A 14,999-nucleotide genomic window follows, 5' to 3' on the forward strand; every position below is an offset into this window, starting at 1 on the left:
CTGATGACAAGAAATGATCAATCAAACAAATGGAAATTCACTAGTACATATTTTCATATTTTAAACTCAAACATTAGAAAGAGAAAGATATATGTCAGAACCAGCATCAGAGACAATATAGATATTTGAATAGTTGATATAATGTAATTCAATTGCATTTTCCTTTTTACAATTTTTTTATCATCTAACATCTGTTAGTTGTCAACGGTAGTTAAAGGGGCTATATCAACCAAAGTAGATGTTTTCTAAGCACCTTATCGATAGCTTATTATTTCCACATCAAACTAAGCAGATAGCTTAGTTTCAGTGGAAGTTTGTTTCTCATACAATTATCTCCACTTTGGTGGACATAGGACTAGACATCTGAACATGCCTAATTTTTAAATCGCCAATCACAAAATCTTCTTTTGGAAACTGTCATGATAAAAATCACTTAAAAACATTCTTACAGTGAGTGTAAATTATTTTTTATAATTTAAATTATATTATATATTTAATTAACTCAGAAAGTGATTGCAGTTATCGAACAATACAAACCCACAGGTGGAATGTGGTACACAATGATATTACATTATGTATTCGAATTTTAAAACATATAATATTATAGCAACATTTTTTTTTAAGATTTTAAATTAACATGGTAAATATCCCGTTTTAAATACTGTTAGTAACATTTTTTTAGTTTGGACATAACCATCTTGAAGTTATTTGCAAATATATGTTGATATATTTTTGCCATATATTTGCAAATAACTTCAAGATGGTTATGTTAACTTCAAATATGTCCGTTAAAACAAGATGGCGGATTTAACACGCATAGTACATGTGACAATTGAAATGTACTACCTCCATTTTGTTACAAAACAAAGAGATGTTGAGTTATCCATTACAAAATATTCAGAATTAGTAAGAATAAACTAATTTTAATGTAATAACATTGTTTTAAGGTACGAGTAGCATGAATGCATTTACAATAAAGTGGCAGTGTTGCTGAAATACTTTTACATTTTAAAGCGATAATAAAATTTAGAATTATTTCATATGGCAATAATATTTATTATTATGTAAACAATAGACAAACGACAATATTTTTTTCCTTCTCTCAACATTTTCATTACACAAGATATTATACCTCTCATCACCTTAACTAGTCTTATATATTTGGAAGTCTATATTTTTACCTTATAAAGGACTGCAACACAGTGGCATTTCTCGAAAATAATTTAACTGTTATTTCTAATCAACACTTATGCAGAATAGTAATAAGCTTTTACGTTATTGCTTTAGTTATTCAGCTTTGATAACTATGTTCGATTTATTGATTCAAAGTCACAGATCGATCCAAATTCATTCACAGCTTTCATTACCTGTGAACAAATACATATTTTTCATTGGAAACATTGAATTTGGTATTATCTTACTAATACTATAAAAGCGAAAGTTTGGATGGATGGATCTTTGTTATTCAAGCATGTCTGAAAAAATCTGACATAAATTTGGCACAGTGATTGCTTATAATGCCACATAAGGCACTTTTGGCACCCGAAACCGGGCGAAGTCTCGAACGGAAACTATATATGTAATCGTATGTATTTCATATAATTGTAATGTAAATATAACTGGCGGCTTTCTCAATACAGTTGAGACCTACATTATTTTCTTTTGCTTACTTGTAATTGATGGACTTTTCTTCAAATAACATATTATTTTAAACTGCACCTCCTAGATAACCACAGAATAGTCGAAATGGTTGTAATACTTGCATCAGCTCGTACTCTGCTCTCACCGGCACGGATCATATGTTCACGGCTGGATCGGCTTACATGAGTACCGTAAATGCGACATTAACAGGAATAGGGCCGGGTGAGAACATTTAGGGGGCGGCAGTCGCGTTCTCAGAAGCGAACGCGTACCGTGCGCGCGGTCCGGTTAGCTGCGCTGCACGGGGGCGAGCGCGCTGGCGGTGGCGCGCGCGGCGGCGGCGGCCTCGCGCATCTCCTTGAGCGCGTGCGCCACGGGCGGCGCGTGCGCGGCCGGCGCGCGCGGGAACATGCCCTGCAGCACGTGGTTGAAGCCGCTCACCTGCCCACCAGAGATGGCATGTTATAGCTACATTTGTTTACTTTGCACATTACCATCTTTGAGTTATTTGCATCTAACTTTAAGTGGGTCAGTTAAAACGAGATGGCGTATTTGGCAAGTGGCAAATGTTCACCTGGCGAGGAGGAAAAATATTTACAAAAAATTTATTTGGAACTCGACACAAGAACGCATTATTTTTTTTTAGGAATCAGGCGCCACCTATTCGTACGTTGCTGGTATGATACCCTTCACATGAGTGTAATACTGACAGAAATAAGCGTTCATATAATATTATAGATAGGATTAACTTTACTATTCAGCATGATATAATATTACATTTTATCTACGTACATTTATTAATATCATTATATTATCAGTTTAAAACGCTTAAAATATATTGATTACATTTAAGGATAAAAATTGTACAAATAATATATAAGTCGAATTGCCGAACATCGAATGCATGACAGCGTTAATAAGTACTTATAAATAAACAAATGGAATTCCATCGAAATTCAGAACGTATATATTAGTTATCAATATGGATATATTTTTCTCACCATCTGGTTACAATTCTTCCTGAAACGATCGAGCCCAAACGCCCTTATAGCTCTCGAGAAACCGAACACTTGTGAATCAATCCAGGCGGAGCGCTTCGCAATCGTCTGTCCCGGACCTGACGGCCTGTACTCTACTCGTTCCACTACACTCTGTAACAAAATATTGGTAGTATAGGTCATCACATCAAAATATTTTTATACTTCCTTTTTTTTTTTCATTATGACACATTCAAATACCAAAATATATCTATGATAATTTTGACATTAAACTGACGCGATATCATTGGTCGAGATCATAAATAAATAAATTATTGTGTATGCATTTATATGGATATATTGATTATGGCAAAAATGTCGTTTTGACCGTCGGCGACACGAGAAAAATGCAATAAAATAAAAGCATTTTTTAGCTCCAAATGACGTTAATCATAAACAGATTCATATCTTTATACAAAAATTAATAACAGCTACAAATTACGCCAATCAATTGCATAACGATGCTTAATAAGAACACTGGCATTCAAGGCCGTGAAGCAATATAAATTCATTGTAACATAATATATAGTAGTTTACTGCTTGCGGCTTCTCGACCACATAATCAGAATATCTTTTAGATAATATTTCTAACTTTTAGTTATTAGTTTTCCAACTGGGCTTTGACAAGTTGGGGGGGGGGGGCAAGGGCAAGGATGCAAAATTTCACAGAGATTTGTCGTGGGAGACCACGTTGGAACAAAGTTTTTTTCGTTATATATTATGTATTAAATATCAAGACGATGAAATAACAAACGTTGTTAATGTTTGAAAATGATTGAATGACAAGAAATCAAATTGTTATTAAAAATCCCATACAATAACATGAAATAACTTTAAATAATATTATATAAAACCTTAAAAATATAAAAAGACTGAGGTAATTATTATATCAAACAGGATGAGGATACAACTCATCTTATAACAAATACTAATGAAAATATGCAGCATTATATGAATATACATATTTTGATACAAACTCACCTACTCCTATTTCCAAAATTTAATTTTTGATAACACTATAACACGTCATAAGCTACGAAACAAAAAAAAATATCGGGCGTTAAGCTGTTAAGAAAAACATACTGACCAATTGTGTTCGTCTATGTATGTTATTTTGTATATACAGCTTATATATTGCGGTCCCTACTGGCCTTCTCTGTCAATTTATATTAATATTCAACAAGCATCGATTCGACATCACAATAAGGTTTAATGCCGTACCTAGTACGTTTATAAACAAATATAATACAACATACAAATTATATATATATCGTATTTAGCGATATTTTCATCGTCATACTTTAAATATACAGCACCTTGGTTGGACAAATATCACTATTTTTTTTTGTGTTTGTTATTTTCAGAAGAAAGTTGTTATGAAAGAAAAAACTTAAGAAAAGGTTCTTTAATAGGTTCTTCATAAAGGGCCATTAGAAAATTTAAGAAAAACAAACGACCATATTAACTTTTCTTAACCAAAATCGGAATGCCAAACAAAACTATAAATATACGCGCCAGAAAATAAAGGTTCTGTATCGACATGTCATCAGTTTTATCGACATTCAAATATATTTAAATAAAATGGATCTAAATTAAAAACGCGAAATAACAATGTAATTAAGAATTACTACTACATAATAATTAATTATTATTAATAAGTATTATCTAATACAGATTAAAATTTTAATGTTTTTCTTTATCTTTAATTATAACTCGTTCTTTAAACAGGTCATGTGACTTATTTAAAATAAAAAAAAAACAATAAGACATTATTTCTTTAAGTGTTTTATATACCCAATAATTGTAGTTTCAGTGTGTTTAAGCCAATACTGTCAATGTTTGACAGAAAATCTCCTAGACCATTAATTTTATCACAGACAACATTGAAATATTATACCATATCTTTAAAATTATTATACATACAACATAGAACCCTACTTAAATGTAGGCTAAGAATATAAAGTATAATAAAAGCCTCATATCATTTGGTTCAGTAGATTTGAGTTATAAAAAAATAAGCAAAACGAATCAACTTACCATAACTTTTGTGTAGCCTAAATTTCTGGTGTATGTAACCAAAACCTTTTTATCTGGATCGACTACACTTTCTTCTATGATCTTAACCGATTTTGCACTAAAGAACCTGTAAACAATTAACACTAGATAAGTATTCAATAAAATATACTTACAAATAGTATACAAAAAACATCAAATATGGCAGCTTTGTTAAATCAACTTAATCACCCCAGTTGATTCTAACTCAGAAGGTTTTTATTGAAATAGGCAGTTAAACTAGCAAATGGGCCACCTCATGGTAAGTGGTCATCACCACCTATACATTGGCCCTATAAGAAATATTAACTGGGATGCTTAATATTTCTTATATCTTCCTATACATAGTATGGTTGTCTGTAGAACTTACATACCTCCTGCTACATGGGGTTGTGTAGTAAATACAATTACAGATTTAGACAAATGCATGACCTAACTAGATGATTTCAATTAAATTTACTTTTGTAAAATAAAACAGTATATCCTTGATGGAATTCAGCAGGAAAAATTGATTAACCTTCTATAAGAAAATTAAAAGAGTATATTTTTTAAATATTTATATGATCATTAATTATGGAAATATAATAAACTTAGCAAGGTGAAAATAATATAACAACTTACAAATACAAACATAGTTCCAATTTCTATAATTAGCTTTCTAAATAGATTAAGTCAATATTACTTTATTAATCGTTCAAAGTTGAAGGTCATTAATAAATCATAAACACAAAAAAATATATAAATCAAAAACATCTACTTGAGATGTTTTTTGTAATTCCTTATCATAACTTGTTATCTGTATTCAGGAAAACAAGATATCTCTTGGACGATAAGCTCAAAACACTATGTTTGTGTAACAATTGGTATAATTATTTTTACATAACTAACTATTGCCTAACATTTGTGGGAAGCTCTAATTATTTGTAAGATAACACCCATTATAAATACAATATTTATTTACTATTTATATTTGATTTATTTGTGCAAAACTTAATACTATGTTATATGTATGCAAACATACAATTTAGTTACTAGTATACTATATAATAAATATATTATAAAACAAAGTTGCTTCCCTCTTTCTGTATGCATAGATCTTTTAAACTTTATAAAGGATTTTTATACAGTTTTCATCAATAAACATGGTAATTAGAGATGAGGTTTTATACGTATAATACATGCATATCATAGAAGAAAAATAAACTGAGAATATCCAGCCAGTAGAAAATGAGAATTTTACTTTTATGTTTTTTGTTCAATCTAAAAATTGTAAATATTGTAATATAATAGGTCAATTATTGTACATGTGTGAAACGGTGATGTGTAGCTAGTAACTCATAAAGGCAATGTAACTCATGTATTGTAAAGGATTCCTCTCCTCATAGAGAGATTTGGCACTTTGGAGATAATAATCACAAATTATTCAAATGAAAAATCAGTAGTGCTCATGTGGATTTCATCTATAAACTTTATTTTAAAATCCAAATATTCTAGCCACTAACCAAACATTAATAATCTGTCAATATTATTGTTTACATTTACTTTCAACCTTGGACTTAATGTTTACTTATAGAAAATCTTGAATATAACCTTGATTCAATATTCTTATGGAAATGTCAGTTGCAGAAATATGTTTAGCTTACATTCCTTATAAAATTAGTATTATAGTTTTCTAAATATGTAAACATACAGTAATTTTATTTCCATCAATTTATTAAATCCAAATAAAAGAAGAAGCAAGCTTTGTATTTTTAATAAATTGTTATAAAATTAAGTCTACAATCTTAAAAAACTTCTAATTTTAAAATATATATTTTATAAATATTGTCATTAGTATTGTTATTATTAAAAAATATGCAACAAACCATAATTCAGTTACCATTTAAAAAAATTATATCCATAAATAGTAAGTGCATACAAAAAACCTTGGTGAAGCCATATTAAACAAATCTCAATATAATTTGTACCATATACAATGCAAGTATATTAAATATAGGACATACCTTTCACCCCACTTTGGTACTCTGTTTGTTTTTGTCAATAGTCTTTTTGTATACAGGCATCCGTCCTTAACTTGTCTGCTCCATGTGTCTTCGGATAAAACATGGGTACTGAAACAAAAATATACAAATTGGAACTTTAAACATTATGATTATTTTTTGTAGCAATTAAATACTTGTATATTTTTATAAATGCTCAACTTAAAATATATTTTTTAATTATTAAACAATCATGACTTAAAGCATGTATAAAAACTTATTTAAAATACCTTTGTGGATTAGGGTATCTCTTCCAATAACCTCGAGCAACTTGTTCCCAGCTGTAGTTGAATGTTGTCGTATTTTCATAATATCTTGCCATTTTTGTTAAATTCTTATTATTTAATATTGGAATGCTTGTTAACAAGATGTTAACTTTTTAATGCGCCATTATTTACCACGTTTAAAACCTGTTAAACACGGAAATTTGAAGATCAGGTCCATTTACTAACATATAGTCACATGTACAGAATACATATCATATTTCTGATCGGATTACATAAACACTGCAACTAGGTCAGAATATAATTTCAGTAAAAAAGGGCTAACATCTTTAAAGTTCACATTTAACGTATGTAAACAAAGCATGTCCTTCGTGACTTTGATCACGTATCTATAGATTTATAATCAACATAAGAATTTACATATACAATAATTAAAGCCAACTTAAACCAAACCAATTTATCTTTTAGGCTTAATAACTCAAATGTGAATTAATTTATTCATCACGTATGTTAATTAAAGTAAACTATAAAACACATTGTTAAAGTAATTTAAGTAAAAAAAATAAATAATTACCTTAGCCGGAAATAAACAGGAGCGTATTTTTGTGAAGATATAAGGTGTAATGGTATTTTACACCGTCACAATTTCACTCCTCGAAATTTATTTTAAATGAACGATGATTGATTTCTCCAAATACCTCATGTTATCATTCATATTTCAATGGTTTGTGATAAAATTCTGATAATATTTTTCACAGATAATTCCAGAGTCCACACAGAAATTTGATCTTACCTTACACTACAGAATACAGATTAAAATATATATTTGACATTAAAGTAACAGATAACCTATTATTACATTATCTGCGTTTTTCATTAATCATATTAAGTACTATGGCTGAATAGTTCAAAACGTTTGCGTTTCCCAAGATTAAAGTATTACACATCAAATTATTTTATCATTTTATTATTTATTCAAAAAAATAATACATTTTTAAATTGTCAATATGTCCAATGAACATGAAATTCTCCCTATATAATAGGGATGTGTTGTTATTGTGGAATATGATGTAGCATACGGGGCCGGTCAGCCTTTTTTGTTTACACTAACTTGCGTTTTGGCACCGATGTGGCTCCGATTTTATGCACAGGAAGTTTTATAACTCTTCGATATAAATAATACATACTCTTTAATTTTATTCCATAAAGGTACGTTTAGACTACGATACTATACACGGTACGGTCACGGTATACATTTCGCGTATGTCTCTGTATGAACACGAATGTCTCTGATTGCAAAATTTATTGTGTCATAATAATTAATGTCGCATTAGCAGGCGTGTGAACACCTTGCTTTCAAGTGTCTAGTGTAGTAGAAATTTTCAATACAACGGACCGCGTTTGGGTACACAAAATTAGAGCTGCGTGAGTTTAACGAGGAACAAGGAGACACCAAAGAGTCTTATCATTTTTGTTGTAGAGCTACCAGAGCTTTGCATTGAAATGACTTGTCAATGTCGTAGTCTAATCGTACCTTAAAAGTCTCAATGTTAGTGACAATTGTTCAGCTGAAGGACAATCTTATTCTCGTATATTTTTTTAATATTATAGGAGTAATTTTTTCTAATAAATATTCAAAATATTCATATTTCATTCTCTCCATCAGCAATCTATGGTAAGCTCCTAATTCTTGCCTTTTTTGAATGCACTGGTGTACCCAAATACTTATTTTGCGATTATTTATCGCAATAGTAGTAAAAGCGACGCACGACGTTTATCCATACTGACCGAGCATCACTAGCTAGTTTGCGTGTGAACAGCTCGGACACTATTTAGGTATACTTACAAATAGACAATACTCAGACGCAAAAAATCCGTACAAGTGTAAACAGTACAGATATTAATGTCGGAATTTCTTTCGTAGTCTAAACGTACCTTTAGAGGTGACAGCAAAGAGTACATAAACTTCCTACAGTTGACAAATAAAATAAAACAACATATAATTTTGATAAAGATTTTCGTTAAAGCCATATTTCTTTCAAAGGAAGTTTTTAATCGCTATTACCTACCTTTTAATATTTTTATAATGTACATTTACAAAGAATACTTAAGGAAGTTAAGAGAATTATTGTTAAATGAACCTTATATTATACTAAATGATGATATAACACCAATTTTAAAACATTATATGCGGCTTCTTGAACAAATAAAATTTGAAGATGGATCATATCGTGCTTACTATGGTGAATTAAAAACAATCCTTAATAGCTTTACAGACCTCTGGATTGAAGAGATGGATAATGCCATAAAAGAGGCAGACAGATGTAGCCACGTCATAAGTAAGGAAGAATTAATGCAAATGGTGGAGAAAACAATATCAATTCATCAAGAAGAACAAGCTGATTTCGAGGAACAATATCTGCCAATTGAAACTTCTCTCGAGAAAGAAACATACCATGATCTACGAAATAAATTTGACGATTTCATGAAACGACTTTTTATATTTAAAGAAGAGCTCAATGGGCTTGACAAGCAAAATAAAATAGAAGAATTCGCAAAGGAACATTTTCCGATTTCATTAAAGAAAAAAAATGATATAATTGTTTTTACGAACGATTTTATAGCTTTTGGACTCAGTTTAGTTGTTAGTTGATAAATTACTTATATTTTTATATAATAAAATAAGTAGCGTCAAGGAAACGCAATATTTGGTATTAGAACTTTCGCAACTTACTCGAAAATCATGGCGAGTGCCACTTAGTATTAATATACTTAGATATAATTTGTTTCAAACAATTCTTGCACAGTGGTAAATAAAGACATCGACGGGAAACCTATAAGGGTCTGATGGACCAATTAGTGCAATCATCAATTGCAGTAGAGAAACATGATAGAATAAATTCCAAACATTCTCGTTCAGAAGAAAATATCTTAATAATTACTTATCAGTCGAACATTAACATGTTATTCTTTTTCCTAGATTGATCGTATAAGCGTAAGTCTACAGGAGATTTCGAATCACCTTCGGAACAACGTGCGTGCTATGCGAGAAATATCTGAAGTAAATATTTCCCATTTGTTAATCCGGCTTTACGAGAAGAATAAGGAACATCTAATGCTGTCTCGACAGGACGTAAGGTCATCAGTAGAACTTGCTGAAGTTAGTTCACTTACAAAACAGTATTACCACCAATTTGATTAAAACTCACTTGCTATAAAAAAACAAAACAAAATATGTATGTGTTCTCCTTTTATACAATACATTAAAAATATATTTTATCAGTATGATTTTAAGAAAATTAGGAGCCTAAAAATATTTTCAATGTTTCTATGTATTACAAAATACAAATATAATGGTTATAAAAACTTTGTAGGTTCAACGCAGTATGGCAATAATAAAGGACAAAATTGAAGATTCCAAACTCATACCGATACAACGTCTGCAAGAGGAATTTAATTATTGGGAATCGAGAATGCACGAATTTCAACAAATTGAGAAAACGCTGAAAAAAATACAAGCTGAAGAAGAAAAAGTTCTAGAACAAGAGCAGTTATTTTATTCTATAAAGTAGGAATATCGTGTTACGCAGCCATATGCGTACAACATAACCATTTATACCAGTGTAGATTTCATCATTAACCTTTGAAAGTATTGAAACTCCCATCTTTGATGGCTACGGATACGTATTCTTTAAGCATTTTTGAAATTTGAAATATTAATTCCAATAATATTATTAATATTTTATATAATCAGTGCACACTATTTAATTTTACTTTCGTAACATCTTTGTTTTTCTTTTCAACGTTTATTATTTCTAAGAGCGGTTAACCTTCACCAGAAGCATCCTTCTGCAATATAACTATCGACAATGGTTCGATTTTGAACATTACGTTACAGTAATGCCTCACTAACTGACGAGCTTTCGCGTATAATGTATCAATCTAAGATTTGATTTTGAGCATTCACTTTCAGTTATTTTTTTACAATATCGGACAAAGTAGTCATATAGAGTTCTAATATTGATTCGATTAGGTATGTTATTTACGTAAAAAAGGCAAAAATCGGCGAATTTTGAAATAAGTTACGCGCTGTATTAATACTTGGCTCGTCTTTCACACTAATGTAATTTACACATTGTATCATTACGGGTTGCTCACTGTAATGCTCTGTTCTTCTCAATCGATTATGTCATGCTCGAATCTAAATGGTTAAAATACAAGCGAATGGTTCCGATGAGGGGCTGTCCTAAGAATAACTTAATGTGTTTAAAATATTATACTCGAGGAATGCTCGATATGTTTCGGTTAGATATTAACTTACATCATCATGGAGCAGACCCATCTAAACCACGTTGCTCACTGTTGAATTGATTACGAAAGGAAATGAATAACGTAAATAAAAAAAGCGTATATTGTTGATGTCAATCTAGTAAATAAATTTTAGCTCAGTCCTTGTTAACATTTCCTACACATTCTAAACATGTTTTAGGGATACTGAAATACCAACTGAAAAATTTAAATGTAGGGCAAGGATGGAAAAGAAATTGAAGCAAAAGTTGGAAAAAATAAGAGAGTCAAAATTAAACGCGGCAAAGGCCTTAGTAACTTTTTTTACTGTCAGAGGTAGCGGTATACCTAATACTTTGTTTGTTTTTTAAACCTAATTTTGCAAGGCAGCCAAGCCAATAAGTCAACTCATGGTTGTTACGCATTAACGACTCACAAATTCCCTGACTTTTCGAGGTGTTTCACACAGCTTTTACAAATATTGAGTTTAGGGATAAATAAAGAATTCTTTGTTTTCCGGGAAAAAAAGTATACCAGACAAGTCTGAATTCGATTCTCATATTGAAAAAGATCTTTATAGAGCAATTGTTTAAAAATCATAAATATTAAGCGATAAAATATATTTAAAAACATAAATATGAAAAAGATTTTAAATACGGCAAAGTAAAAATTAATCCATTAATAGTTAAACTAAATTTATTTAAATAACGATTTTTTATTATAAATAGAAACTGCAGTAATAAAGTTAATTGTGTTGTTTCGTATCGCCTAGTCGAATCTAAAAGTCTAGTGAGTTTTACAGTAAATCAGTATTGTTTTCATTTTCAATGTTTGGCATTGACTTCCCTGGTTTCCATAACAGAGTAACAACCATGCAACTGATGCTTCAGGTTTGAGGTAAAAATCTCGCATAACCTTACGACGTTTTATTGTTTCTTCTTTTAGTTATCTATTTGTAGGGAAACTCTCACAGAAATACTTCAATTCAATATTATTATCATATTATTTTTGTTCAATATTTTTACCCTTAATGTTAAAAATAAGAAAAGTATTAAAAAAAATGTTATCAGTTTAGCTTGTATCTTCAAATTATTATCGGTTGACTGTTCATAAATGTCTTGTTTTAGGTCGAGATCGAATTTTCAATTCAGATAATATTGGCACGTATTACGTAGACGAATATGGTCATCAATGCTATATATTCGACTATGGCCTTAAGAGTTACCATGTCAATTGTGTTGGGGACTTTGTTGACGTATGAAAAAAATTATAATGTTTTGTATTTTATTTATTTTATTCTTATAAATAATAGGAGTCTAGTGCGTGTCCATTTACATAGAAAGGCTTAGTTTGTATAAAAAAATTGTTTGTTTGTATGTAAGGGATGATCTCCGGAAATAACATGCCACTTACAACTAAAAAGCTACATTATTCTTGAGTGCTGTAGGGTATATTAAATTGTATTTATATCATATAATTTTCTTTATTAATAAATTGGACCTGTACGAAGCCTGGACGGGTCGCTAATCTCACTCGCTAGTCATATAGGTTATATGTATATGAGACTTATATCTAAAATTTATTATATTAATTTCCGAATCTTTCCAAAGGAAACCGATACCTTGTCTACCAGTAGAACAATATCTGAATGTTTGCTGTCTGCTTAACTTTTGCTTTTATTTTTCAGAAAAATGAGAATGAAAAATATTATTATGACAAAATGGGTCGTTTTATTTTAAATGAAAATGGAGAAAAACTTTATCAATTAGCTCCATGTTCAAGCACTTATAGGATCCAGAAAGATCTATTCTCTAAGGCTTCCCAGGATTGTGGGCATTCGGAAGAAGTTAAAGACGAATGTCACATGAAAATACAAAATCCACTTGACGCAGTTATATTACCTGACGTAGAATCTGTTGATATAAAAGGTAGGGACTAGAATTTTTATCAAGAATGGACAAACCCTAGATTTTTTAACTTACATATATTAAAGAACCATTAGAACTAAATCGTACTAAGGATTACTATCACGTGGACAGAGAGTTGGCTTTTTTTTCAAAATATATAAATAAATAAAAGCGCATAACTTGATAGTCAGAACAGAAATTAATCTTTTTTGCTTGAGAAACGATTCATTCAAACATTACATTAAATGCGCTGCAACTGATGCTATTATAAGCGTCGCCAATAAAGTATCCGTTTAATAATAATTATATCAATATGTTTAAGGTAAACTGGACCCCAAAATAGTAACATATTTATGGGAAACTTTTGGTCATGTTCTACCCGAAGTGTTGAACGACGTAGGCGAGACTCGTCCAAAGAATCCAATACACCACATTGCCCATAAGCTGCTGTCGCTAAAGTACGTCAAAGTTTCCACCTTAAAATAATTTAGTAATCACTATAGACGAAAAATGTTGTTTCAATTCTAAGAATTTCATGTGGTTCCAAAAAATGTACCAAGCATAAATATTGACTGATTTAATACCGAATAAAAAAAAATCTCGCCTTAAAAGTAACCATTATAATTTATGACGTCATTCTTCATATATTTTCCGCCCACTAAGTGAGTAGGCCCATTTTACTTTTCGGTGCCGTTTCTAAATGTCAATAATAAATAATTATTTTATAAATAGATTCAAGAAAACAGAAAACGAATTGGCGAAGATGAAACAAGAAGCTATGATGTATCGTGATAAGATATATAAAGATCGCTTACAGGTGAATAATTTAACATTAATAGAATTAACTATAATTTAATAATAGGTTTACGTAAATAATCTTATGTGAACATATTATGGACGGCGAAATATTTATGCTAGAGTTTTAATACTAAGAACATTTTAAAGCTATGATGAGCTTCCACATGAAAACGTGTGGAGCCCGCAATCGGTTTCAGTCATGTTTTGACTTGTACAGGCTCTTTTATGTGAATTCAGGCGCAACATCGCAGGTGCGACAATTTTCTGACATCAACAATTAATACGTTTTCTTTTACTATTTTTCGATACTCAATCGACATTGATAGTATGGAGATCATATTATCTAGTGTTCTGATGTCGTAAAATTTAATTATTTGTAATGTCATCTATGTGGTATGGAAAACCCCCAGATTGGCAACACTGCCACAGCCGCCGAGCGTGTAAATGTGTTCACGTGGCACGGCGTCGTACCGTTTCGAGAGCAACTGTGTGCATGTTATTTGTCCCTTAAATATTCATATATAATTTTTGTATTGAAAAAACACTTGGGTTCAAAAATATTTTTGAATAAAATTGAGTTGCATTTCTTTCAGAAATTCCAACAAAAAGTAGATGCGTGGAAAGCGAAACAGGTTAAGCGCCGTAAACCAGAAGAGTCTGATGATACTGAAGAGCAGTTCGTTTACAACGCACATATGAAGCAACAAGACCTCATTAGATCTTTAGAAAACTATAACATTTAGTTATAAATGAAAAAAAACCTTGTTATTACGTTTATACTATAGAATATGATATAGATTATTAATTTTTTATTGCATGCAAAATTGATTAGTTATTTTTTTATAATTCCACTACACTAAAAAAAACTTGATGATTTTGTTTCCCTTAATTTCATAAAATTAGATATTATTCAATAGTACAAATCTTACAATAAATTTTAAAGTTCAAATTTTTACGCCAAAGTAAATTTAATTGACAGGACCATTTTGGGGAATAATTTTATGTGTAAAATAA

The 14,999-nt window shown here is 30.4% G+C and overlaps 3 protein-coding genes across 3 annotated transcripts in view; 2 read left to right on the plus strand and 1 right to left on the minus strand.

Annotated features, from left to right (window-relative positions):
* LOC113397049 (translation initiation factor IF-2, mitochondrial) overlaps positions 1 to 14,999 on the plus strand; it is a 57,989-nt gene that overhangs the window by 5,780 nt on the left and 37,210 nt on the right. The window lies entirely within an intron of this gene.
* On the minus strand, positions 911 to 7,816 carry LOC113397031 (protein preli-like). The gene is made up of 7 exons (XM_026635176.2): positions 7,569 to 7,816; positions 7,000 to 7,181; positions 6,734 to 6,841; positions 4,716 to 4,821; positions 2,643 to 2,792; positions 1,914 to 2,082; positions 911 to 1,367 (listed from the first exon to the last, which is right to left on the minus strand). Exons 2-6 carry the CDS (start codon positions 7,089 to 7,091, stop codon positions 1,930 to 1,932), a joined length of 609 nt encoding a protein of 202 aa, XP_026490961.2. The 5' UTR covers positions 7,092 to 7,181; positions 7,569 to 7,816; the 3' UTR covers positions 911 to 1,367; positions 1,914 to 1,929.
* On the plus strand, positions 9,078 to 14,831 carry LOC113397085 (uncharacterized). The gene is made up of 9 exons (XM_026635240.2): positions 9,078 to 9,637; positions 9,974 to 10,153; positions 10,368 to 10,561; positions 11,483 to 11,616; positions 12,408 to 12,535; positions 12,968 to 13,208; positions 13,510 to 13,645; positions 13,920 to 14,004; positions 14,579 to 14,831. The coding sequence occupies exons 1-9, from the start codon at positions 9,080 to 9,082 to the stop codon at positions 14,726 to 14,728; spliced, it is 1,806 nt and encodes a 601-aa protein (XP_026491025.2). The 5' UTR covers positions 9,078 to 9,079; the 3' UTR covers positions 14,729 to 14,831.

The sequence above is a fragment of the Vanessa tameamea genome, chromosome 19 (genome assembly GCF_037043105.1).
Source record: "Vanessa tameamea isolate UH-Manoa-2023 chromosome 19, ilVanTame1 primary haplotype, whole genome shotgun sequence".
NCBI classification, from domain to species: Eukaryota; Metazoa; Arthropoda; class Insecta; order Lepidoptera; family Nymphalidae; genus Vanessa; species Vanessa tameamea.